The sequence below is a fragment of the Nipponia nippon genome, unplaced genomic scaffold, assembly GCF_047370975.1.
Source record: "Nipponia nippon isolate SJK-2023a ecotype South Korea unplaced genomic scaffold, ASM4737097v1 scaffold_1, whole genome shotgun sequence".
Classification (NCBI taxonomy): domain Eukaryota; kingdom Metazoa; phylum Chordata; class Aves; order Pelecaniformes; family Threskiornithidae; genus Nipponia; species Nipponia nippon.
Genome location: NW_028262290.1, coordinates 36,155,595 through 36,182,762, shown reverse-complemented (window position 1 = coordinate 36,182,762; position 27,168 = coordinate 36,155,595). Strand labels below are relative to the sequence as shown.

Sequence of the window (27,168 nt, the reverse complement as noted above, 5' to 3'; positions counted from 1 at the left end):
TTTTCCATAAAAGCCTGAAAACAATGTCTCATATCTCAGGAAATGAGAGTCCTCTCATGGTTCACATGGAAATTTTCACAAAAAGAGGGAAGGTCTCTCTTTCAGTCCTGTGCAACCAATTCATTTAAACTTGCTGTGCCTTGGTGCTGTTGATCATCTCCTAAATGCGTATGTTTGAATGAAAGCTACAATGCTTTGCGCTAGCGAGTCTCCCATCCTTGTAATTATCTGCTAATGGGATGAAAACTGGGATTAAAATTCTCTCTGCTAACCTTGCCAGTACAGACAGCTACAACTTTTGCTCCTATGGGCAGACTGAAGACCGTTGCACAAAACTTTGCATTTTTCTCCTTCCTTTTCTACCCCCCCCCCCCCCCAATGCTGTGGGGCAGACATTGACCCCTATGCCACTGCTTAGTGGCAGAAGTAGGGAGTGGGCTGAGGCACCGCTGCCTTGCCCAGCTGGAGAAGAGGATGACTATCTGTGTCGCCAGAGCTCTAGGACTGCCAGCTGGATAGGCAAGAGTTTTTGTGCCACCTTACAGCCTTACATTTAGAGAAAGGGAGAAGCAACAGGAAGGTAAATAAAGTGGTAAAGCGATGCTGCAAGCTTGGTAGGCTACCGTGTATTTCAGCTGAACTGTACGTGTGCGAAGACCACTCCATCTGGTTTTCTTGAGAAAGGAAATCATATAGGGTCTATTTTCAGTGGCACCTAGTATGAAGGTACTCATCACTGGCCACATGAAAGAAGTGGTTAATAAGTTGCATAAGCCTATAGGAATGATCTTCTCAAGTAAGCTAAGGAGGTATTTGTTATTCTTCATATCTCTAACGCTCATGAACCACAGCAGCACATTCCACAACAGCCAGGCATCATGCATTTCGGATGGGTCAAAGCTTTTAGCTGGGTTTGCACACACCAGCAAAGCCACAGTTCTGCCTATGAATAAAGACTTTGTTTTGCATTTCTGTTCATTTACCTACAGCTACATGTGCGGTGTAATTTAGACCCACATTCGTGAAGTGGAACTTCATGAGCTTTCTGCAAGTCACCCATGGTTGCAGTATCATGTAGACGAGAAACTATTTCCAGTCATTCCCTCATATACATATCAGGGAAAATTCCTTAACATGATTTGTATTTCCTTTTCTTTCTTTCCTTCCTTCCTGCAGCGAAAGTGAGCTGTTCCTGGATTGCTACTGTGAAAAACTAAATGCAAATAGATGGGCTTTGTGCCCCAGCCTGAATGTGCTAAGGTAACTGCTGGGATGCTTGATGGAATGGAGTCCACAATTGTTGATGGGTTCATTAGAAAGTGAACTCTCCTACTCTTCACAGGACTTAAAGTACCTTAAAAATTAGGTTTACATCTACAAATAAATGTAGTGCTGTAAAAAAAAAAAAAAGCTCTACTGAAGCTTTTGGAGTAATCACATTTGGCTTTCCCAGAACTCTCTGTTGGTGAAGGTGAACTATCAGAAGGTGAATCACAAGCTCCTCATAAAGCATACCTAGCCACAGTCTGTTCAGGAGGTTCCTGTTACAGACATTACAAACATCAGGAGGAGGAGCACTCTTATTTCAGCCAAATGAGAAAGGCAATTTTCAATAGATATTCCTCTGTAGGGCCCTGGATGACTCTACTCTGGGTGACCAGGGATTAGTTCAGCTGCCATCCTTAGGTATTTGGGGGTGGGAGGGAGATAATTCAGCCAGATCTGTCTGAAGTTTTCCTCTCCCTGCAACCATCCTTTGTATCTCACCAGGAATAAGGCTTATTCAACAGCCTTTCCTGTAATTGCTTATTTTTTTGAGCTGGATGGCCCAGAAATCTATTTTCAGTATGTTCTACACTTCTTTCTACCTGTTTTTGTAATAAGTGACTACAGTTGTTTCTTATTCAACATCCAGCTAACTAATTAGGAACTAAAGGGCCAAAGGTACACTACGACTTTCCAGGATCCATCCTCCAATCACAGCCAAATCAGACTAACTCTGCCAAAATCAGATAGGTGCCTCAAGGAAAACAGCTATTTCTCACAGCAGTAGAACCAGACCTAGTGGCCTACACGTGAACTTCTGTCCATTGTTCATTGCTAAATGAAGGTCATCTGGCAAAACCCATCACTTTATGAAAAGCTGGACTGTTATATTCTCAATTTTTGTACTAGCAGCAATAAATATTTACATGACCAACATGAATTATTACATTCAACAACCACCAAGAGCTGATTCTGCTTTCAGCTGCATCGTTAACTATCACTCTCTTTTGAAAACTATTTTCAAACAAAAAGTTTTAAAATATTTCTAGTGAATAAATATTTCTTAGAATATTAAAAATGCAAACACTATTTTTCTGGTTTGAGAGAATGTGAAATGTAATGTTCTGAAGAAATTTATTTTCTTTGGTATCATCTTAGTCAGTATTTACTTTTGGGTCAGTAAACCCACCCCTTTACCTCAAGAGAAGTTAACCTCCACCTATCAACAACACTGTTGCTCTGTACTGGATATTGGTTTTTTCCTGGCATTGACACAGCTAGGTTGGTTTTCTTCTTTGCTGGTACATCATTGGTGATCCCAGCACAACAAAGGAAGCTCATGCCATAATGCTACACTGAGGTCTTGCAATGCTCTGAGACAAGTTTGCAAATGAAATGTTTTAAATAGAACTGGGGTAATTGTGCATGAGGGAAACAAAGAGCAGGAAGCACTCAAAGCTGCTGTGCTTATCTCTTAAACAGCTGCTACCTATTGCTTTAAAAAAAAATCCCAGCCAAAATAGTAATAAACCCCGTCATCCTCCAACAACTTTACGAGTGATTGAAAAATTAAAACCCATAAAGTTGCTGTATGGTTTGGGGAGAATCATTAAATTCCATGTAACTTTACTCCTCATCTCGAATGGAAGATAATACCGGCTCTAATGGTGGTGCTGCAGACTTAGTCGATGGTTTAATCTTTTAAGCACTCTGAAAGCTTATCACAAACCAAACCTAAATGCAGTAACTGTTAATACCAACTAAGTTCATGAATATATTCATGCATTCTCCATCACACTTTCCTTCTATATAATATTATTTCAAAAAACATAAAGTAGTAAAAAATAGACAAGTGATACTAAGAAATAATAAAAATTATAAATATTGTAACTAATAATTATAAAATAATATTAAAATCTAATCAAAGGAGAAATGTTTTCTCCTTTCTCCTGAATTATTTTAATTCATGCTTACCAATACTTTATGTTATCTCAAGGACAATGGTATAACTTTGCAGCAATTTTACTGATTTCTGAAGCATTATTTCACACCCCTGCAACTGAAAACCTAGAAGTCTCATTTGCTTTATGGACAAGAGAAATCGGAGCTATTAAACGATACACACGATCGCAAGTAACTTGTTTTGGAACAGCAGTACTTAGAGGAGTAAGGCTCTGATTTACTGTTGTTCTGATTTCTTCTTTTTCAATGGGTTACCCCATCATTTTGTAAACACAATTTGTCACCAACACCAGCCAGAGTTCTCTGTAACTACTTTTTGCCTTTCTTTCAGATCTGTTATCCCTGCTGAGAGAATCTACTAAAGAAGAATTTTTCATACTGACACCAACTGTAGTCTTGCTGTGAATAACCACATTCCCATAAAAATCATTCCATTTATTGCAAAGTTGTTGGCAGACCATAGGAATAATAGTCAACTCAGGAAACCTTTTATCCTGAAATCACATAGCTTAACCCTTTGCATGACCACACGAAGTTTATACATAAAAGCTATATTATCACACTGCTGATTTAATACTTTAGTAAAAGTAGCTTTGTTGTTGGCAAGTTTTTAAAATTTTTTATTTGCAGTACTTCTTTTAACTAAAAAAAAAAAGAAAAAAAAGACTGAATTGCAATCAATCAAGCAGTATTTGTTTTTTTTCTTAATATACAATGTCGTACTTAAAATTACAATCTCTTTCCCAATACATGAAATAATACATCAGCATAGATGCTTGAGTGTGGTTTTTGATTATAAACTAAAAATCTAGTCATACGAAACTTTTTTCCTCTCTGTTTTTCCTACCTTCCTATAGTAAGGAAAGGCATATGATTTTACAATATAATGGAACAATTAGGAAAAAAAAAACCTGTTTGCTTTATGATTTTTTGTGGAAGATACTTCTGTTAGTCATTATATTTGCTTTGTTAAACACCAAACTAGTGGAGATTAGATTCAGGAAAGAGACATTAGTTTTGTTAGTCAGTCCTCTTGACAGTTTGGGAGTCAGAGGTTGCTTGTATTCAAATTTCTGTCTGGATTTATTAAAGTGATGGAACAAAAAAAGTCAGTGTATGTTTTCACTGTCTTTTTTTTTTCTGTTCATCAACCCTTATTTGTAGGTAATTATGGTTTGATTTATGCTTTATTCATTTGACCAAGGCCATAATGGGAGTTTTGGACTTGTAAACACACCTTTAAGAAAAATACATATATTTTGTTCCAACGAATGAATTGAAATATCTGACTTGTATTTTTAAACTTTTCAGTCAGAGAAAATTCTTAGAAAACCTCTTACTTGAGTTATAACTGCTGCTACAATTGGCTCTCCCCCTTGCCTACCAATGTTAGGGAAGGCGTTATTCCCCTGTGTATCCATACTTTACATTCGCAATGCAAGTTACACAAATATGCAGAAGAAAAAGAGGAGATCTTTCAACTGATTGCAGTGATTTTCTACAGTTCAAAAAGGATCATATGCTTAGATATAGCTGATCTTTCTTGTGCCAATAATATTTCAGCTGAGCTCAGTTCTCAGGACAGCAGTCTGTACTTTGTTGTCAGTGAACATGTAAGAACTATCATCTCCTGACTGCATATAGTACTGCAGGTAACATTCAGAAAGTGCCTGGACTGCCCTGTTCCGACTGGAAAAGGATCTTGGAAAAAAAACCCCAAAACCTCCATTCCTTCAATACCTCATTGTTTCTTTTGTTAAGCTTTCATTTACATTTTTATAAAATCCTCATTAAGTCTTCATGCCCTAACAGCACACATTAAGATCGCTTCAGTCCACTACAGAATCACCCAGCTTCTTGACCATATCTAAAGACAAATTTTAAAAATACAATTAACAGCAGTCAAATTTTACTTTAAAACACAGAAAAATAAAAGTGATACTGCAACGAGTAAAGGGAATAATCCCCTCCCCCTTTCTTTAAAGTTTCATTAGACCATTGAACTGGATGAAATTCAGATAGAGGCCTTATTGTAACCACACTGAAACAGTAGAAATCTCCTGAGACCATGAAACTCAAACATTTTGGGAACCAACTTCAAGCACTCCTTTCGTGCTTTTAAAACAAAATGAATGAAAGACACTTCTTAATTTTTCTCCCTGTAGCAACATTTTGATATGATTCCTACAAAAAACCCAGCACAAACAGATCTGTTTAAAAGACATGTGCATACATATTTTCTTAAAATTTAAACTGCTATCATAGCAGTCACACGTAACCACACCAGCACAAACTGCGTGATGGCTCTCAAGATACCAGACAACTGCACTGATAACATTGTAAACTTGTGATCAAATTAAATCTAGGGTGAAGAGGTTGATAGAGACTACCTATGATGCATACTGCTAAGATGCTTACACTGTAGTTCCAAAATTTTCTACTTATGTGAGGTTTAGCTAATGTGCTCTCATCCTGCAAAATGCCATGTAAGGATGACACTTAGTTTTGCCTAGCTTTCCTAAAATAAAAGGTACATCATTTACAGAGACTAATCCACTCAATACACGAACCTGAATAATGCAAATCTGAGATTTGTGGTTTAAGATGGTACCCAAATCAACAAGGAGAGATTTTTTTTTAAAGGTGACTATTATGTTCTCTTCAGTTTATCTTCTGGGTTTGCATTGAAAGAGTTCAGTGAGGAAAAAAATGTTTTGCCTTAAAGTGGTGGAATCAGCACAAAATAACTGCATCACGTGAACAGAAAGGGTGGGCTGGAAAAGATATTTGAGTGTAAATTAATGTTGATCTTAGCTGGAATAACTTGCACTCTTCAGCATTTACAGCTGCACCAGGGACATGACTGGCTGTATGAGATTTTACACCTGTCAGCTTAATCAGAGACCAAAACACAAAATCTATTGCTCAGGAATGTTATTTGAATTTGTGAAACTTTTTAGATTTTTAGGTTATAAACTAATAATGGATTACTTTGGAAACTTATGAATGAGTCATAACTACAGTATTTACATCTGTGGCAGTAGACAGGCTTTTGCTCAGTGGTATTCATAATATTTAAAGAAAATGTAAAAAACATTTTGTTCACATCAGCTCCATGAAATATCAAAAGTCAAAGAGAAGCCTCTCTATGCCAGAATAAATGGAAAGCAGTACATTAATTGATAGCAACGTTAACTGCTTTTACCATTAGTATCAACTATTTACTCACTCATTTGGCATCACTGTTCTATTATTTCAGACTTCTGGGATAATTTAAGTAATAAAAAGAGCCTATTCAAATCTGAAATGACAATTCTGGCACTAAGTGGCCTTCAGGATGAACCACATCATTACCTAGTTTTGAACCTGAAATGCTGAACCATCAAGCAGTATATCATATCTGTGCTTAGGGCACGATCAGCATTGGAAGGAGAGCTCTGTAGCACATATCAGGGATTTTGCAACCCCTCAAAAGTAAAAGTTCAGTCAGGGCAGGTGTTTATATGTGTCAGCAATATAACGTAAGCCAGTGTTTTGAAATCTGCTAATGGACTGACAGCAAAAGCATGAAAATAGATGGCAAACTTCTGTCTGTTAAATTTCTTACAGTGAGTTTTGCATCTCTTAATCTCCATCAAGCCTTAGACAGGTTTTTAGAACAACTATATTGTTTCACTATGGATTATAAGAGAATTTTCAAACCACTGTCTCATGTCATTCATTGTATAGCAGTTTTTATGTTACCCTTCAAAGCCTGCCACTGCAGCACAACATTAAGGTTTCTGTTGCAATTAAAGCTGCCATATAATCATAGAATCACGTAGGTTGGAAAAGACCCTTAAGATCATCGAGTCCAACCATTAACCTAGCACTGCCAAGTCCACCACTAAACCATGTCCTTAAGAACTACATCTACCTGTCTTTTAAATACCTCCAGGGATGGAGACTTAACCACTTCCCTGGGTAGCCTGTTCCAGTGCCTGACTACCCTTTCGGTGAAGAAGTTTTTCCTGATATCCAGCCTAAACCTGCCCTGACCCAGCTTAAGGCCATTTCCTCTTGTCCTATCACTTGTTACTTGGAGAAGAGACCGACCCCCACCTCGCTACAACCTCCTTTCAGGTAGTTGTAGAGAGCAAGAAGGTCTCCCCTCAGCCTCCTCTTCTCCAGGCTAAACAACCCCAGCTCCCTCAGCCGCTCCTCAGAAGACTTGTGCTCTAGACCCTTCACCAACTTCATTGCCCTTCTTTGGACATGCTCCAGCACCTCGATGCCCTTCTTGTAGTGAGGGGCCCAAAACTGAACACACTACTCGAGGTGCGGCCTCACCAGTGCTGAGTACAGGGGATCCTCACTTCCCTAGTCCTGCTGGCCACACTATTCCTGATGCAAGCCAGGATGCCATTGGCCCTCTTGGCCACCTGAGCACACTGCTGGCTCATGTTCAGCCAGCTGTTGACCAACACCCCCAGGTCCTTTTCTGCCAGGCAGCTCTCCAGCCACACTTCCCCAAGCCTTTAGCATTGCATGGGGTTGTTGTGACTGAAGTGCAGGACCCGGCACTGAGCCTTGTTGAATCTCATACAGATGGCCCCTGGCCCAATGACCCAGCCTGTCCAGATCCCTCTGTAGGGCCTTCCTACCCTCCAGCAGATTGATACTTCCACCCAACTTGATGCTGCCTGCAAACTTACTGAGGGTGCACTCAATCCCCTTATCCAGATCATCGATAAAGATATTGAACAGAACCAGCCCCACTACCGAGCCCTGGGGAACACCACTTGTGACCGTCCGCCAACTGGATTTAACTCTATTCACCACAACTCTTTGGGCCTGGCCATCCAGCCAGTTTTTTACCCAGTGAAGAGTATGCCTCTCCAAGCCATCGGGTAGATCTGTAATTCTGTAGATCTGTAATATAATATGTAATATATAATATGTAATATGTAATGTAGATCTGTGATAATCTCTCCATACCTGGGGTAGATCTGTAATTCCAGTAACAGACACTGTCTATATACTAGTTTGATGCAGTTATTACGATGACTTCCAGGTACCTTACTGCTGCCCTTCAATACACTATCTCCTGTACAGACTGACACTGAAATCCGATATTTCAGCCTCTGCAGAACCTAGCTGTAACAGGCAAGTACAACTGTGACCATGAAAAGTATGTCAGCATTTGGTATTTTATTTCCTGCGAAGGGGACAAGAACTTTAATTCTGTCACTGGAAGGATCACCTTTGAATATGTAATTTGGGAGAGTATGTAGACCAAACACGTTTTGTTATCTGATAGAAATGAATTTAGCGTACCATCTTGGAGATGGATTTATTACTACTAAAAGTTAGCTTGCTGTCTATCACAAATTTTTTTCACTAGCATGTATGCCAATGACAAATGGGATGCCATCCAGAGGGACCTTGACAGGCTTGAGGAGTGGGCCAATGTGAACCTTATGAGGTTCAACAAGGCCAAGTGCAAGGTCCTGCACCCGAGTTGGGACAATCGCCAGTATCAGTACAGGCTGGGGGATGAAGTGATTTAAAGCAGTCCTGCAAAGAAGGACTTGGGAATACTGGTGGATAAAAAATTGGACATGTGCCAGCCACGTGCACTTGCAGCCCAGAAAGCCAGTCATATCCTGGGCTGCAAAGAAACCATGACCAGCAGGTCGAGGGAGGTGATTCTCCCCCTCTACTCTGCTCTTGTGAGACCCCACCTGGAGTACTGCGTTCAGCTCTGGAGTCCTCAGTACAGGAAAGACATGGATCTGTCGCAGTGGGTCGGTCCAGAGGAGGGCCACAAAAATTATCAGAGGGATGGAACACCTCTCCTATGAAGAAAAGCTGAAAGAGTTGGGGTTCTTCAGCCTGGAGAAGAGAAGTCTCTGGTGAAACCTTATTGTGGCTTTTCAATATATAAAGGGGGCTTATAAGAATGATGGAGGGAGACTTTTTACCAAGGCCTGTAGTGATAGGACAAGGGATAAGGGGTAACGGTTTTAAACTGAAAGAGGGTAGGTTTAGATTGGACGTAAGGAAGAAATTCTTTATGATGAGGGTGGTGAGACACTGGAACAGGTTGCCCAGAGAAGTTGTGGATGTCCCATCATTGGAAGTGTTCAATGCCAGGTTGGACAGGGCTTTGAGCAACTTGATCTAGTCAAAGATGTCCCTGCCCATGGCAGGGGGCTTGGACTAGATGATCTTTAAAGGTCCCTTCCAACCCAAACCATTCTATGATTCTATGAAATGCTCTTTACTATAGTGGGCAATTTGCGTGCCAATGTATTTCTTCACAAAGCATGCCTGCCTACTCTTTAGCTCATTAGTACCCTGTAGTACAAATAGGCATCCCAAAAAGAAGCCCTGGTACCAAACAGTAGACTACATGGAGTTCATACTGATTACTAGCTCACAACTACAGACACCTGAAACACTGCTATGTTTAGTGATGACCGACAGCCTCCTGCTCTAAGTGTTGTTTTCTTTTTTTTTTCCCTGCGCTTTTAAAAAACGGACTTTACTTGAAATGTATGAATAACCCAAACTGGAACAATGACAATTTACAAAAATAATCCAAAACAAAAAAACAGTAGAAAACAAATTAGCAAATACAATGGAAAACTGGAAAGTTTTCTTGGATTACTACTTGCAATGGTTTTTTGTCCTTTTTTTTTTTAAAGTTGTTTGAATGCACGAATTTTCTAATTGTGTCAGCAGAGAGAGCATTTGTGTCAGGATGTTCCTGAGGACTAAGACATTAAAGAGACCAAGCTGAAGCATTGTTAGAAAGCGAACTACAACTGTACACAATAACAACTACTACAATCACCAGACTTGGCTGTTTCTTTTCCCTCTTGAGTACTTTATGACAGAATTATCATCCTTGTATCTGTAGATACTATCCTTATCACCATCATCATCCTTATCTGTAGATGAGAAGACCACAGCACACTGATCAGGATTAACAAAGTAGTGGCAACCACAAAAATGGACCTCGTATCACTTCATTCTACACAAATATATATGCAAAATACATGCACCAGGCAACTGATTAGTACATAATGCCAGCAAAGGCTTACCCTGTAAACGTTCAGAGCTTGGAGCATGGCTTTAGACACAAAATGATCTTGATCTGATTTTTTCTAAGCAGAGAAGTTCAGCAAGCTTTTCTCTCTGGTGATCGTGTTTTCACAGTCCTCCTTCTCCACTACCTTGGTCTGCCTGGCTATGCTTCTGCAGCTCCCCCAACTCCCATCACTGACTGGACCTCCATACAAATCTAGACAACATCATACTTGTCACACCTGCCCAAACCTGGCTCTACGACATTTCCACAAGGTGTGAGAGAATAAATGATGCACTTCCACACTACTAATAGTGGCCAACCTGCTCTCCCAGCTTGCTCTGGAGCTTGCTCAAAGCCTGCACTTAAGGGCTGGCTTGCATCCAAGCAGTTCGCTTGTTAGATTACTTGACTCTAGGACCAGATGTGCTAAAATGCTTTCAGAAAGAGGAGCATTTTACCCTACAGTGGTCATGGTTCTCTGAGATGTGCAGTAACCTGCACGCTGTAAGTCAGCCGAATGTTATTATTCAATAATGTGTATTATCATAATGCCCACGATCCCAAATCATGCTTCAGAGTGCTACTGTGCTAAAAGTTACCAGCCTGAGTCTGTGGCATATTAAAGTATCAAGGTCTGAGGGGAAATAGTTTCCCTTTCTCCTTCAGATTAAAGAAACAGAACATATGGCTGTACTGCTTCAAAGGCATTCCTACAGGGTACTGCGTGGTACGCTGGGGACATAGCTGTGTGCACCGTCACTGAAGGACCTGGGAAGAAAGTCACTTAGTCTCCTGCGGTGTTACTGAGACCTACAAAGGAGAAAATTCTCAGCCTGATGAAAAGAAGAATATATGTCCCTGTCATGAAGAAAAGGTCTCCTTGAGGCCTAGAAGTGATTTATATGGTGCATTTGCTTCCAGCAGCAGGGAGGCAGCCTAGTTTCACCTGTAAGAATTGAAGGCAAAGGCCAAAGAGGGACTAACGTTGGAGAAGTTTTGCTCTGTGATCAGGCTTCATGGCTGCTGTGCTGGGGTTTTCTTGTTCCCTTTCTTAGGCCTGAGCACTCACTACGATCTCCCTGGAGCACCTCTTCTTGGAGCAATCCCTTTAGTGTCCGGTGTTAGTACAGAAGGTATCACCATCTGCTTTAGTGCCGTGAGAGTCTGCATTCTAACATGAGCCTTAGAGGTCCTTTACATTTCTTTAGGGAACAGAAGGACTCTGCATACTGCTGGGTGTCAGACATCCCAGTCACATTTCAAGCAGAAAAGCTGCCCTCCACACAGCCTTGAGCTTGCAAAGGAATACAAGGGAGAAGTAGTGTTGATAAATACTGATAGTCCGATGACCAGGAGCTACAAACAAGGAGAGCAGGCACATCCACATAGTAAATTATGCAGGAAACAATCCACAAAGGGCAGTTCTCATAAAAAAATACCTGGCAGTTAATTTCTCCCTATCAACTTCTAGATCTGAGTAAATCCAAGCTAGCAGTTACAGACTAGTAGGAGTCCTGGAAGGATTTATTGCCATATGGGTGGAGGGAGGAGGTTTACAGGGCAAACACAGAGTGTGAGAGTGCAAGGATGTAAATGCTGTTTATTCTTTGCTTTAAACTATGAAAAGATGCATCTACGTAAGTCAGTACCTTGATGCTTCATGAGAGCTGGGTATGTTCCCATATGTGTAAATTGTAGGATTTATAAAATGTTGCTATATTAATCTAACTTTATTTACTGAAAAGGCAGGAGAGTTAGAGCAACACAGACGGCTGTGCTTGTGCCGCTCCTCGGTGTGGGAAGACCGGCCATCCCCGCCGGCAGCAGGCGGGCAGGACAGAGGAGCAAAGGTGCTGCCTGGTAGCCACGGTGGGAAGCGAGCAGGGCAGCTGCATCTTACTGAAATCACATGCAACTCTAACACAGGCAGCCTTCCAGAGGGGTCCATGCATAGTAATATGCTAATGCAATGCCTTAAACGTTCATTAATCTGAAGTAACACCATACTCGTAATCATAAAGCACTTATGCAGCTCTTTTTGACACACAGAAGAGACTATGCTCTGAATTTTCATCAGGAACACATTAATATACATCCAGGTGCATTTTAAGTAAGAATCTGAGGAGAAATTAATCAAGGTCAGCATTCCTAATTGTTAGAACATAACTAACTATTATTTTTCTTTTTTTTTTCCCAGAGAACCAAATTTAATGCTTTACAGTAATACCTGATAGCATTCCCTCATCTTTTATTGTTAAGAGAAATACATCAACTAACATAGCTGAAAAACTCAGACCATACTGCCATTCATCATAAATGACTCTCATACACATATCATCACTTTGCATATAGAGACTCCACAAACAGAAGTGAATTCTGAAGCCATGAGTGTGCATTATATATCCTTCACTGATGGAAGAAAAATGAATGGTAATCATCATTACTTTGCCCTTATGCATTACTGCATTTCTCAGAGATGTCAAAATTAATTTTTTTTATTGTATCATAATATATAGAACCTTATTTTGAACCCCCCACAAAAGCCCATACCAAAAACCTGAAATGAACAAACACAAATAAAAAGCCTAAAAGAAAAAAATAATAATCATGAAATAGTACTGCAAATTAATTTGATTTTAATTGCTTCAATAGAATTCAACACAGAACAAAAGAAAAAAGTACCTTTTTCATAAAAATGTGTTAGGTAAGGTTAGGAAAAAGAAAAAAAAGGCTTCATAAGTGACATTTCCACCTTCAGTAAATATCTCTAAAGGAGCAGATCTAATGAGATGGTACCATTTTAGAATAGAGTTTGCAAAGCACTGAACTAACCTTTTTTTTTAAATAAGATGTTCATAATCATTCACTATGAGCAATTATTCCTTTAACATACCTAGTTATACTATGGACCTGATATGCCAAAGAAATTAATCAACTAATCTTTCAAGAGGGTCAGTATAAATATGTAAATATATACAATATTTAAAGATGCAGATAGGTAAATGTCACGTTTCAGTCCTATCACCAAGTTGCTAATTTCCCTAAAACACTGGAGCATACATACATCCTAAAATACCTAATATGTGTAAGTGCTCCATATATACCATTAAAATATCATACCTTATTATCCCTATCACAACGTAATCAGCATGTAAAATCACACATTCTTTTCTGATGAGATAATAGAATCATAGAATCATAGAATCATAGAATCGTCAAGGTTGGAAAAGACCCTTAAGATCATCAAGTCCAACCGTCAACCTATCACTGCCAAGTCCATCTATACCATGTCTTCAAGCACCGTATCTATCCGTTCTTTAAATACCTCCAGGGATGGAGACTCTGTTTCTCTTGAATCTGCATCAATGTAGTTATTCCCTCCTGCACACAATAAAAATTCTACTATACAATAGATATTTATGAGATATTTAAATGAAAATTTTCAATACTGAAAACCTAAACTTCCTATTTGGAAGCCCAAATGCAGATTTTGGAATCTAAATTTTGAGAACACAGCACTATTTTCATAGAATCATAGAATCATTAAGGTTGGAAAAGACCTTTAAGATCAAGTCCAACCATTAACCTATCACTGCCAAGTCCACCACTAAACCATGTCCTCAAGCACCACGTCTACCCTTCTTTTAAATACCTCAAGCACTTCCCTGGGCAGCCTGTTCCAATGCCTGACTATCCTTTTGGTGAAGAAGTTTTTCCTGATATCCAACCTAAAGTCCCCCTGGCACAGCTTGAGGCTGTTTGCTCTTGTCCTATCACTTGTTACTTGGGACAAGAGACCAACTCCCACCTCGCTACAACCTCCTTTCAGGTAGTTGTAGAGAGCAAGAAGGTCTCCCCTCAGTCTCCTCCAGACTAAACAACCCCAGCTCCCTCAGCCGCTCCTCAGAAGACTTGTGCTCTAGACCCTTCACCAACTTTGTTGCCCTTCTTTGGACACGCTCCAGCACCTCGATGCCCTTCTTGTAATGAGGGGCCCAAAACTGAACACAGTACTCGAGGTGCAGCCTCACCAGTGCTGAGTACAGGGGCACTATCACCTCCCTGCTCCTGCTGGCCACACTATTCCTGATACAAGCCAGGATGCCATTGGCCTTCTTGGCCACCTGAGCACACTGCTGGCTCGTGTTCAGGAGGCTGTCGACCAACACCCCCAGGTCCTTTTCTGCCAGGCAGCTCTCCAGCCACTCCTCCCCAAGCCTTTAGCATTGCATGGGGTTGTTGTGACTGAAGTGCAGGACTCAGCACTCAGCCTTGTTGAATCTCATACAGTTGGCTCCGGCCCAATGATCTAGCCTTTCTACTGTTTGGCGTAGTATACTTCTATAATTTCATTACGAAATTACTATTAATGCAAGAAAACATTGTTTATGATGGTACTTAGATCGAATTATACATTAGTAAACATTAATATTTTCCTTTCAGTATGTTAAAAAACTTGTCATACCCCTTTAACATGCTGTTTAAGAAATGTTCCTTTAAGATCTGAAATTATTTGCTATTATATCAACTCAAAATTAATTACTCCAAATAAACCTGTGCAAAGTGAAGGAAATAAGCCATCTCTTTTACTTTTTCTCAAAACAATAAACTAAGAACTAGTACAAACTGAGGGTGCAGTAACTAATTGTAAATCTAAGTGGAGCTCACCCATTCATAAACAGAATACTGACTTCAGAGATAGATGGTGAGATCTGACTGAATTTTTTCACTACGTTTGAAAAATGCCAATTACAAATATCATTATTACTACTATTACACAAAGAGCAACATATAGGAAATTAGATGATCAATTTACCTGGCTGTATCATCTACTAAATTAGGATGGGTAAACTAGTTTGCAACTGATACACGTTGGCATTGATTCACTTTATACAGACTAAAAAATGACTGAAGTTTAGAATTTAAACTAATAACATCAAATAAATCTCTAGGTTGAGCTTTGAAAAGCCAGTTAGGCCATACACAAATCAAGCCGTGCTTCGGAGATCACTGCTGTAACTCTGCCCTTTGCATTCAAAATGTTAACTCAGTCTTCAGCACTTTATAACAAGACAAAATACTTTCCCCCTAACTTGGATAACAAGAGAGCTGTTCTGATTAGAGCGTTCTGGAACGCCTCGGATGAAAAGAAGATTTTTATTAAAAAACATTAACTTGTGGTATCTGGAAAAATGTGCATCATGGGCCAAAGTTATGACAGATGATTGCCTGCCTGTAAACCCAGCCTCTCTATATGCCAGGAAGGGCTCCCTCTGAGCCTGGGTGAGCCGGAGAGCATCAGCTTTCAGGTTCCCGCTTTGAATTATGCCTAGACCCAAAGACATGTCTACACTGCGGGTTAGACATGTTCCAAATCCAGCTTTGCCTGTCTTCATGCTATTTCTGGGCAAAGATGCCCAAGCTCTGCGGCTCACTGGCAACGTTGCCTACAAACTTCTCAATTCCTAACAGCCCAGATGCTTATGTACATCAATCGGAAAGCTTAGGCCCAAGCAAGGTCACCACTAGATCTTCCAGACTTGGTCCTTCATCAGCAAGAACAGATGCTTTGAGCCTGAGGCACAGTCAAGTCAAATTTCCAACAGTTTTCATGGAAGCCTGTCAAGCTGTAGGGCAGCCTCAACTTCCAAACCACCAAGCAAGGACTTCAAGTTGCTGACATGGATGCGAGGAATCTGCCCTGAGGTTGCAGGCCTTGGGAACCAGGCAGGCCCTGCTAATAATGGTGACGCTCACAAGAATGACATACTGTGGCTCCAGGAGGACACATTCCTTCAAAAACACCACGTGTCTGCAACATGTTTCAAAAAACTTGAAATTTCTGGTGAACTGAAAGCCTCAGTCTGTGGCCAGGTCCAGTCCTTACATGCCGCTTCCCACAAAGTACAGGCTCTCTTATGCCCCCTCCCTGTGTACTTCTCTGAAGACTTCTTTATGGCAATCCACTAGCACAAACCCACTCCCCTGCACCACTGAACATGTTCTTCTTTCCCTTGGACAGACCATGACCTTTCAGATCAGACCTCATGTTCCTCAGAAATAAGGACTTAGACTTCATGTACAAGGATGTGAACACAACTGCTCACTCCTAAGTGCCTCTGTGTATGAAGAAGACAGATTAGGGTATAGACACAGACTATTACACTTGAGTTTGGAGATGCAAGATAAACTGGCTTTTTATGGGGGAAGTCCAAAGAACCAAGCTCATCCAGTGAGCTCCTCTGCTTCCGTGAACCACCTGGATCAGTATTTTTTTCATACACAGCTTCAGAATTCTTCAGTGAATAAACTGCTGTGCTGTACTGTTAAGGCTATAACATGCCAATTAGCAGAAGAAAATCTACTATCCCTAAGATGCAGTTGATTAACTTCCATTGAAGTCAGTGAGGCTAACAATTGTGTATGAAGAAGTAGCTACAAGTCTACTATCTGGCTATGCACAGCACATGAAAACACACTGAACTTTATTGAATATGCTGGTAAGATACAGTAGTACTTTCTCTTTTTGCTCTGGATAAAATGAAATATATCCAGAAATCAGAAACAGATTTGGAAAATAACTAGCATTGTTATACTTTTCTACAAATCTGAAAAATCAGTCCTATACAGGCAACTCAGTAATGATGTTTCTTATATCTAAAACAATCATATCTTTACATACAGCTACCTTAATGAAAGAAAACACTATTTTCAAATTTAAAGAAATCAACTATTTTATTGTAAGTATAAAAAATAAATACTCCGCTAAGGAATGGAAGAAAAAATAAAGCACATTTAAATAATTTCATTACATTGTAAGATGCCAAATCATCTGTGAGTGGTTTCTTTTTAGATGAAAAGAAATCAAAATATAGGACAGATGTTGGACAAACCACATTTGAGGTCTATCACACACTGGCATTTTTCAAATGATTTTGGCTCATCTATTAAATAAGGTGTATTTTCCTTGATTTTGAAAAGGGAAACATCAGGAAATATTTAAAGGCCAATTGCTGCCAATTAACTTTGATCAGCAAAAGTTGCATTTGAATCTTTTAGATTCTTTTGCCTGTCTGGAATAACACACTATTCTAAAATCTAGCAAAACAACAACTTGATGATTAATATATGTTGGCAGCCCCACCAAAAGCTTGCTTAACAGTTGGATTTTAAATAAACAGCTGTCTTCATTATGATGGGGAAGAAATCTGACTGTTTTCATGTTATTAAAATATGAACAGAAATCGTTTTTTTCCCTTTTAAGATGAAACAGCCAAGCATTATGGTGTCAGCCTCTTTCAGCAGTTCAGATAGTTTCAGAACGATCTCACAAGCGTCGCCAAACCATAGCCTATGTAGCCTGAAAAAGCCCTTGGCATGCCGACACCAGCTCCTCGCCACACGCCACAGGGGAGAGGCAGAGAAACCCTAGTGCGTAACAAATCGTACCTGCCGCTGGGGAAGGCGGAGGACCCCCAGTAACAGGCCACTGAGATGGACAGCATATACAACATTAATGATTTCCTTCGGGTTTAAGATAATACTTGGCCACAGTGGGATGTAAGTGAGAAATCTCTATCCAGCCATTAACTGTTTATAGAAGCTGAAGTTTAATATTTAATGGCCTGTGCAGACTATTGAATTCTAAAGTTTATAGACACTTTTGGTGTATCCGCTTCTAAAACTTGTCTACTGTAGTCATAAATACTAAGACTTGTGAAGACAAAACCCTACCATTTAAACTATTGTAACCTTTGAATGCCATTGCAGACATTTAGTGTAGATATTATTATATATCCTAATGACTAAATTATACAGATATTTTCTAAACGTTTCCATTTTAAAAGTGTGAAACCAAAAATACTTATTAAACCATCTAATAACACATAAAAAGAGACAAATATTAAATCACCTCTATGTGTTTTCAAAGAATGAACACTTACTTCTAAATCGTTAAAGAATAGATGCGTGTCCGCCAAATTGAAAATCATCTCTTCCATTCGGAGTCCAAGAGACACAGAGGTGGGTGGATCCTTAAAGACGAAATTAAGCAAGTACACCATCAATACCATGCCTAACATACATACCAGAATACAAACTGGAGGAATTGCTTTTCAAGAGAGATTATTGGATGTATTAAATGCAACATCCACTTGTTCAGTTTAACTTCAGCAACTCTCTAATCCTGTACTATAACACTTACCAGTAACACTCAAAAATATGACTTTAACTGATTCTGCAGCGGGACCTCTGTGGTCACCCTCATGCATCCCTGGCATGGGCTCTCTGCCTTCCGTGCAGAAAGGGCAAATCCATTTCTCCTAAAACTTCTCCAGATTTTACAACTTTTTACAAGTTTTATGATCAACCTGGGGCACAATAATGCTATTGTTACTCAAAATATACTCTCACTGATCACAAGTGAAAGGATTCGGTCCTGGGAATACCTAGTGACTTTAAAGCAAATCACCGTTAATGTTTTATTTGCAAATGGCAATTATATTTAAAACCACTCCTTGATTCTCCACAAAACCATGCTTTAATTATGCTTTCAGCTTGGCCCACCCATGCAGAATGAACAAATCTATTGTTTGTTATTAATACATAACACACTTTAATTTCGCTGCAGAAATTACCATAACAACTTATTCCTTACTGAGCTAATAAACTCAAAAAGCATGTTCAGCATTGTGGTTACCAAATGCATTACAGATGTTTGTCTTGTTTTGACTTTTTTTTGTGTTTTATATATTTTGAATCCGAAAAATCGAAAAGAAAGGCTAATATATACATTTGATATAGAGTTTCTAATTTATAATGCCAAGTATATCCAAGCGCACAGAAGCATGAGTTTGAAAGAACATGTTATATTATCTCATGACACCCTCTATTAACAATGTTAGTTTATTAGGAATTACATTTTAAATAGAACTGCAGAAGTGCAAACTCGTATTTTACTTAAAATAAGTTAATATTCTAAACCTGATGACAACTCAAAGTTAAAAACCAAGAGATGCAGTCCCGAGTTTCTTTTTCCACCTCTCAATCAAATTAATAGGTGTTTCAACATGATCTCTGAACTTTCAAACATTTTTCTATAACTACTGGTTAAAAGGCAAAATGTGTCAGTAGCAAAGAGTTGGAAAAGAATGGTGATTTGGCAGCTTGTTTGTCTTCTGGAAATGCCAAAACCTAAGTAAAACAAACCAGAAAAAAGAATTTTGGAAAGAAGTATTTAGAAATGAAGCTACACAGAACAGGCAAAACATCTATTCTTGAACTCATGTACATTAAGAGTAAATAAGTTTTCTAGTATTAAAAAAATAGCCCTAATAAATGGGGAAGAGAAATTGCATCATGCTATTTTGATGAACTTTGCCCTTAAAAATAAGCCTTCTATTTAAACTGGCAGTGACAAAAAAAGAATATCTGGCTTCTTAATTCAAATGGAAAGACTTTAAAATATGAACAAAAGTATTCTGTCTCTCTGTTTTAACATTGCTCTCTTTGTAGACCTATGTCTTCCTTTATTTTACTTTTGTAGGCATGTGAGGTGGAAAGCAGGTGATATTTTCTCTCTAGCTAGGCCTGAGGCTACTTTTCCCTCTGACATTCCTGCTTATCTTTGTGCCCAGTTACCACCCCACCATCCTTCATAGCTCATTAGCCTTTCTTTTTTTTTAAACCAGACAAGGATTTCTGTTGTCCCTGAACACTAATAGAAGTCGCTCCACAGAACTCTCTGCTCCAGTTATTAAAAGGAATTAGATGGACTGTGTCTAAGATGCAAATGAAGATCACTAGCTACATCTTGATTATCAAATGCTAACCTAACAGTGCAGAATTAATCCCATTCTGAGCTTCCATCCATAAATTGAAACATCATTTTGAAAAGCAGAATAAATCGGCAGACAGAACATTATGTTGGTTATGAACCCATATGGTTAATTTTAAACAAATGGCTTTCAATATATATTTTCAGTTTCAATGTACGCATGACTTAAATGAAACATTTTTATTAAACTTTTTATCCCACTTCTGAGTCTGAAAAAATGGCTTTCAGTAAATCTTTCTGTGAACCACTTCACTCCAAGGTATTTTTAAATGGCAGACAAAACAGAATGGGGATTTCTCTAAAGTAATATTAAAATAATGCCATTTATTAGGTTAATTTAATTAGGAGAAAAACAAATAAGAAAATCATTGGCACCTACTGAAAATGTCAGATTAAATACCATAAAAGCTAAGAGAAGAAACAAAACAGGTTGCTTTTCAAAGAAAACTTAATTCCTTGATTAAACACAATCTTTTTCTATAGAAAGTTCCACTTAGCATAAAAACTGTGTTAAGCTGCAGCTCTGGATACCCACATATTTAACAGAAGCAAAAGCCTTATCTGCATTAGCGTTTTAAATATCTGTGTAGTCACAATCTTGCAACTGCTCTAGTAAAAAGCACAAGAGCCTTGGTTTAAGGCACCGCTGTAGATTAAACTCTGATGTCACACATTACAGTGGGGGCTGAAAACTTTAAAAAAAGATTAGGCTAGAATAAGGTTTTAAAAAAAATAATCCCATACCAAACCTTCTTTTGCAATTTTAAGCCACTAATTGCTAACTAATTATTGTGAGGCGTCACACAATGAGGAGGAAAGCTAACAATCTGTTCTTGTTGATTGGGATTTGCAGGTTCAGGAGGAGTGTCTTTTCAGGTATGGTCAAAATCAGGTACAAATCTCTGAGGGAGGTACAGTTTAGCTAAAGAAAAGAAATACCAATGTCAAACTGCTTAATCAGGCCTCTTGTTTTGAATACTGGTGTTGGAGCCAAAACATTGTCTGTATGTCATTTCTAAATTCTACCCACTTGATTTCTTTGTTTTGTGGAGAAACAAGAAGTTGAAAAACAGGAAAGTTCACTTTGGGTACAAGGCTTATTTTCCACTTAAGCCTACAGGTCACAAATGAAGGGTTAAGTGAAACCAGGCTTTGTTTTTCTCAATCTCTAAAATATATTAAACCACATTAAAATAGCTTATAATTTAAAGGAAAATTCCTTTAAAGCCTCTGAATATAAATGCTTTCATGGAGAATGGAAATGTATGTTAAGACCACAGTATTCTAGTGCCAGTACTGAGACGTATTTCCACCTGCTCCAAGATACTAAAGAGGGGCTCCAACTTTTTCTAAATTGAAAAACTTAATCAGTTGACATCTGGCTCAAAACATAAGTTTTGAGGTGTTAGAAGCCCTAGTGCCAATTGAAGTAACTGATAACTTGATATTTGATCAACAGATCTCTCTCTGTACATATTAAAAAAAATTCCAAAAGCAAATGGAAATGTTTTGTTTTGTTTCTTTTTCTTCTTTTTATGGAAGTACAAATCATATTCCTATACTAGTTTCATACATTTCCATGAAATTCATAAAATTCAAATCACCCTTAAATAAAAACATAGCAGTTTATACCATGACTGTGCAAACTGAAAAACAAGGGTATTATTTTATTCCACCAAAGGTGAAGGACAAAAGCAGGGAGAAAGCAGAGCACAATAGCAGCAAAAGGAGAGCAGGTGATAAAAACAGATGAGAAAGTAAGAATACACAGAAAAGGGTGGCACAAGCAAGAAGTTATGAGGAATGAGGTAGAGAATAAGGAAAAGAAAATCAATCCCTTCAGCAGCAGGGCTGCTCGTCATTCATAGTCATTCACCATGAAACTCACTCAGGCATTATGAAAAGAGCTGAATGCCAAGTTGCCAAATCCCCTACTATTTAATTAGGATATTTTTGTTTGTTTGAAGATCCAGCTTTTGTATTTTAATGATTATGTGAGCAGCTTAGATTTAATTTTTTAAAAGGGCATTTCTAGCCCTTGCCACAGCGCAGAAACATATGAGAACACGATTAGATCACTCAAAAAGCAGAATTCAGGTGAAAAGAACAAAACTTTCCTGCAGCAATTTTTTATTTTTTTCAGATTGACTTATGATCTGTATTTCTAAGTTTGAAGGCCAAAAATCATTACTCTTTAAAAAAATGTGCACCTCCCATTGCAGCAAATAAACCCTACAATTCTGATATGACAGATATATGTTTTAGCATGTTTGCTTTGAACATTTGACACTATCTTTTTCCAATGTCTACGGAAATTGCTAACTGTTGTCTGAAGCTGTCAATAAGCCAAGAGAAACTGTGATATGAATGAAACATTAAGAAAACAAAGCAAGAATGGCACATTTTCATGACTGCATCTGAGCACCATGGACATGCACGTTGCTACCCCTCACCAGCAAGGGATATTTATCCACAGCATAAGCACTAATGCTGTCATCCCTCTTTACATCAATGGTTGGTTGTCATTTAGCAATGCAGAAGTATTCTGCCACATGCCACGCAACCAGAGCCAGCCGGGCGAAAGCTACATCTCAAGTAAACAGTGCCAACAGTGATGGGGCTGCAATCAGGAGTCACCCAGCTCCTTGCAGCATATGTATTTATATCTCAGCAGCTAAATACTAGCCACTTTCCTCAGCCTCAAGCATTCAGCAAGAAAGGTGTTTATGTTCAGGCCCCAGTTAACGAAACCACTATAGGGAACTAGTAACAAATGGAAAAAATATGCTTGCACAAGTACTTCTACGGCAATGACTAATTAGGCTTTTCCAGCCCTGCTCTGCTGCCCAAAAGCAAGTGGTGAGATTCTGTTTGCACTGAGTTTTTTTGTTAGCACTGGGATTTGTTCTCCTCATTCTGAGCTGAACTAAACTGTCACAGATTTGGTGATTTTGGGGTGCCATGCAAAAGCTGGTTTTGGAGGGAGCTCGTCATACCTTCACAAAGGCTGAGAAATGGAAAACAACTTTTTGTAAATGTTTAATACTCTATAATGCTACAGTCTGTATGTAGCCATACAATAATTGTTGAAACATTTAAAGTTCTAGTGTCTTTTTACTACCTAAATAGAAACTATTAACACATAGGAAACCAAGGCTACTGAATTAACTTGCTTTTCTGACACATAATGAAAAAAACTAATTATATTCCTCAAACAGGTAAGCTGCTATTAGAGCAAACGCTTCTGAAAATACAATGCACCTGAACAAGCAAGGAAGGTTGCAAAGAAGTACTGCCTTAGATTTTTATAATGCAAAAAGGTATTAGGAGGAATTCAGAACGTGACCCAGGCACGGACTGAATCGGTAGTAGCTTTGCCCTTCACTCAACTGGGTGTAGGGTAAAAGCTTTTAGTGATAAATATAAGCTTTACAAGAAGACGGAGTGATTACATGAAGCCAGACAAAACTATCTGCTTGTTCATTATATGAAGACTTTTTTAAGGTTACCAAAAAAATCACATTCTAGTTATACCTCACATGAAGTGAACATGAAATGGCACAACAGACTTAAGCACAAGCTGAGACATCAGCTTTCAAATACAATCCTGGATAAACAAAGTTTGATCGCACATGGGCATTCCATTCATAAACTGTTCTTATTCACCTAAGACCACATTTCTCTTCTGAGAATTACCAAGGAAACCCACAGTCTGTAGACATATTCACCAGTTCAGTTATGATTTATAGACTGTGCATAATAGAAAGATTTGACTCATAAGCAGACTTTCAAAAACATCAGTCAATATGTAGATTAAAAAAAAAGTTAAGGTAAAAAATTTCAGAGTAATCTGTCTGTGTCCAAAAGTATTCTTCCTCTTGCCTTCTCAATACACAGCACAGTCCACTGCCAATCGCTCAGAACTAAAATGTTATTTTAGCAATCACTCCTGGAAGTTCTTTGCTCTCTAAGGGGAGCTAAACCTTTGCAGACTTTGATGATATCAACAGGTTTCAGACACTCTGTACCTACAAACCAAACCTCAAGCAGTCAAAGTATTACTCCCAACGCTATTTAATTATTTACTGAATATAAGAGCTGAGTAAGTGCAAAGAATGGACATGTGAAACAGCTTTACTCCTTGATTTTTTATGTCTTGAAACACCAGTACCATTTTGCCTCTGGAAAAATCAACTAATGTTCTGGTCTTCCTTGTGTATCAACCATAAACCAGCAAATACTACTGAAAATTTCCATCAGTTTCTTGACACTTACCCTTCCATATCTGTTGGCATAGGACCCTGTAAGCAAGGAATGGAAAATGATGATTGTCTCATCCAAATCCCAAATGAATACTCTCTGTAAAAAGAGAATCAAATCAATGTGTTCCTCTGTGAAGCTGATACTTGATATGGAAAGTTAAAATTTGAATCAGTAAGTGCACAAATGAGAAAATTGTATTGAAATGGTTATATATTAAAACCATAGTTTCCTTGCCATTTATTTTCAGAACTAACAAGTTTTTTCCAGAATAGGGTAATACAATCTGTTAGTTTTTTACTACAATTGCTATTATATCAAATTATTCTATTGGAATAAAATTATAGTTATTGTCAAATACACACAGAAAACGAGATGTATGCTGTATTATTTTAAAGCCAGATGTGAGATAGAAACTGAAATAAATGAAGAGAAGCCTCTGAAAATTAAATCTTCTCGGTTTGAATTCTGTATTTCTGCAAGTCTTACAAAACAAAGTTCATATAACTGCTCTTGAAAATGACCTCTAAAAATAAAATAAAGCAAACTGCTGCTAAGCACTTAAAAACCCTTAATCTATGTTAATTTTTAATGGATTTTAGGCACCTGAAGAATGAAAACTATGAACTCAGATGTTGCATGTGTAAGAATTTATGGCATCAGTAAATAATTCTTTCGCTTACAGCCAATGGAAAATATGTGTTTTATATTTGTCCTCTGACCACACACAAAATGATATTTTAATGAAAAATAAAGTGTTCAAATACAAGTATTTTAAATCCTGGTGAGATTGGATTTCCCGTGATGACAAATGGGCTAAGCTTTTGGAAAGGAAAAGTAATGCAGTGTGGACACTCATAGCTGTGGTGTGTCACTGGAGATGTGTTCTCAACACAAAGCATGGGCCACTGAGGGGAATGTGAACATAGCAAAAGAGAACAAAAACCACTATTGTGCTAGAAGTGTCTCCTGTCCAAACGCAAACTTTTCGTTGACTTGGGAAAAGCTTGCTTTTTTTTTTATAATCCAAAGGAGAAAGAAACCCTCAATATTTTTCAGAGAAAATAGGTGCTCTTCATGAAGAAGTTTCTTTACAAGAAAAATTCTATCTTCTACAAAAATACTATTAGGAAAAAAAAAGGGAGCTCCACTGCCACTTCATTTTTGATGTGTAAATAATACTTCTCTCTGCAAAATAATGATAAAATTAGAGTCTGTACCAGGTCAAAGACATCTAATATAATGTACCTCTAGATCAGAGTCAGGTGGTGGTGAAGGATTATTGTTTCTTCTGCCACGTCCACGTGATTTCCCATCTGAACTACGACGCAATCTATCTGAATCTGAATCTTTAATGGGTGTTGATGGACTGTGGATTGTACTGTATTCTGCTGTAGTAAAGAAATGACATTTTCACCTTTCAGTTTAAACTTCAAAATGTTCAACTTACTTGCTTTTTACATATAACACTAAAACCAGGATGTTCGCTAAAGAGTCCTAACTAAAATAATTAAATCTACAATGATAAGTGGCAATACTGATACATAAATTAACTAAATCGAGTTCAATTTATATGTAAAAACAGAGAGATAAATTATTTCAGTAAACCAATAAAAAAGGAGTAAGTAAAAAAAAAAATCTTCATTCCTTCAAACCATAGAGAAGATCATATCACTTCACAGACAAGATTAAACTCTAAATGAACAATTTTAAGGGGTACCAGCTTTTTTTTTAAACACTGATTTAATTCTAAGTTTTCAAACATGCTTTAAGATAACCATTATGCTGACTGGTAAGAAAAAAAACATCCAGGTATGAAAAAAAATAACATATAGAAATTGAAAACTTTTCCAAATTGCCTGGTTGCAGACACTTTACTTTTAGATCGCTACATTTGAGCCAGATGAATAGAATTCTTTCTAAATATGGAATAAAATAGAGTCCTTATTTTCCCAGGGTAAGTTCAATTAATAAGTTTTAAATATGCATCAACTATGAAGATGAGATTTACAGTATTCTTCAGAGGCCTACTCAACACTGAACTTTTCCAATGAGTACCTTCAAGACATGATAGAATTCTTCATAAACAGTATTGTATGCTAATTATTATGCTTCAGCAAAATTTATTTACAAAAATATTTACTGTTGTTGAACAGGTGAAAAAGAACGATGATTTACATATGTAAGAACAACCAAGTTTTCCTGAAAACATGCTAGGTGGAAGATGTTTTGGTATTCTTAACATCCATAGACTCAGTAACAGTAAAGTGCTTGAACATTAACAAAGCAGACACTCAATCCTTCCTATCTCATTTAACTAGAAGTACCATACTCCTCAGAAATGCAACAAGACATTTTAAAATCTGTTTTCAAGACTTTCTTTCACAGTCTTAAGTTCACAAAGAAAAGACTTTTATTTTGGCAGTTATTGGGTTTTTTCCTAAAAAAACCTATTTTTGTGAAGGCAGCTGGAATTTTCAGCATACAATATATTTATCAATTTCACGTCTCAGTTAACATTAACTACTCTTTAGAGTTCAGTAGCTGTGAATATTTGCATCAATATTTATTTACTTTTTAATCCACCTAGACCATGGCATTCCAGTTTGAACAGACAGGTATACTTCTCACACAAGTGATTCTTTCTCCTAAAAAAACATCCTGTTGAGGTCAAAGGTTAGATTAAGGAGGAGACTCTGGACATCTGTGTAACACCACATATTCACAATTACTCAAACTAATAACCGTTGCTTGTGCTGAATGAATGGAA

The 27,168-nt window shown here is 38.1% G+C and overlaps 1 protein-coding gene across 7 annotated transcripts in view; it reads right to left on the bottom strand.

Annotated features, from left to right (window-relative positions):
* EYA1 (EYA transcriptional coactivator and phosphatase 1) overlaps positions 1-27,168 on the bottom strand; it is an 87,517-nt gene that overhangs the window by 21,523 nt on the left and 38,826 nt on the right. For 4 of the 7 annotated variants that reach the window (XM_087735289.1, XM_087735284.1, XM_087735298.1 and 1 more), the window contains 3 exons: positions 25,647-25,786; positions 24,414-24,497; positions 18,247-18,336 (listed from right to left, as the gene is read on the bottom strand). In XM_087735289.1, coding sequence (XP_087591415.1) covers positions 18,247-18,336; positions 24,414-24,497; positions 25,647-25,786 — 314 coding nt within the window. Of the gene's footprint in view, positions 1-18,246; positions 18,337-24,413; positions 24,498-25,646; positions 25,790-27,168 lie in introns of all 7 variants that reach the window. The other 3 variants (XM_087735277.1, XM_087735269.1, XM_087735304.1) reach the window with 1 other exon arrangement.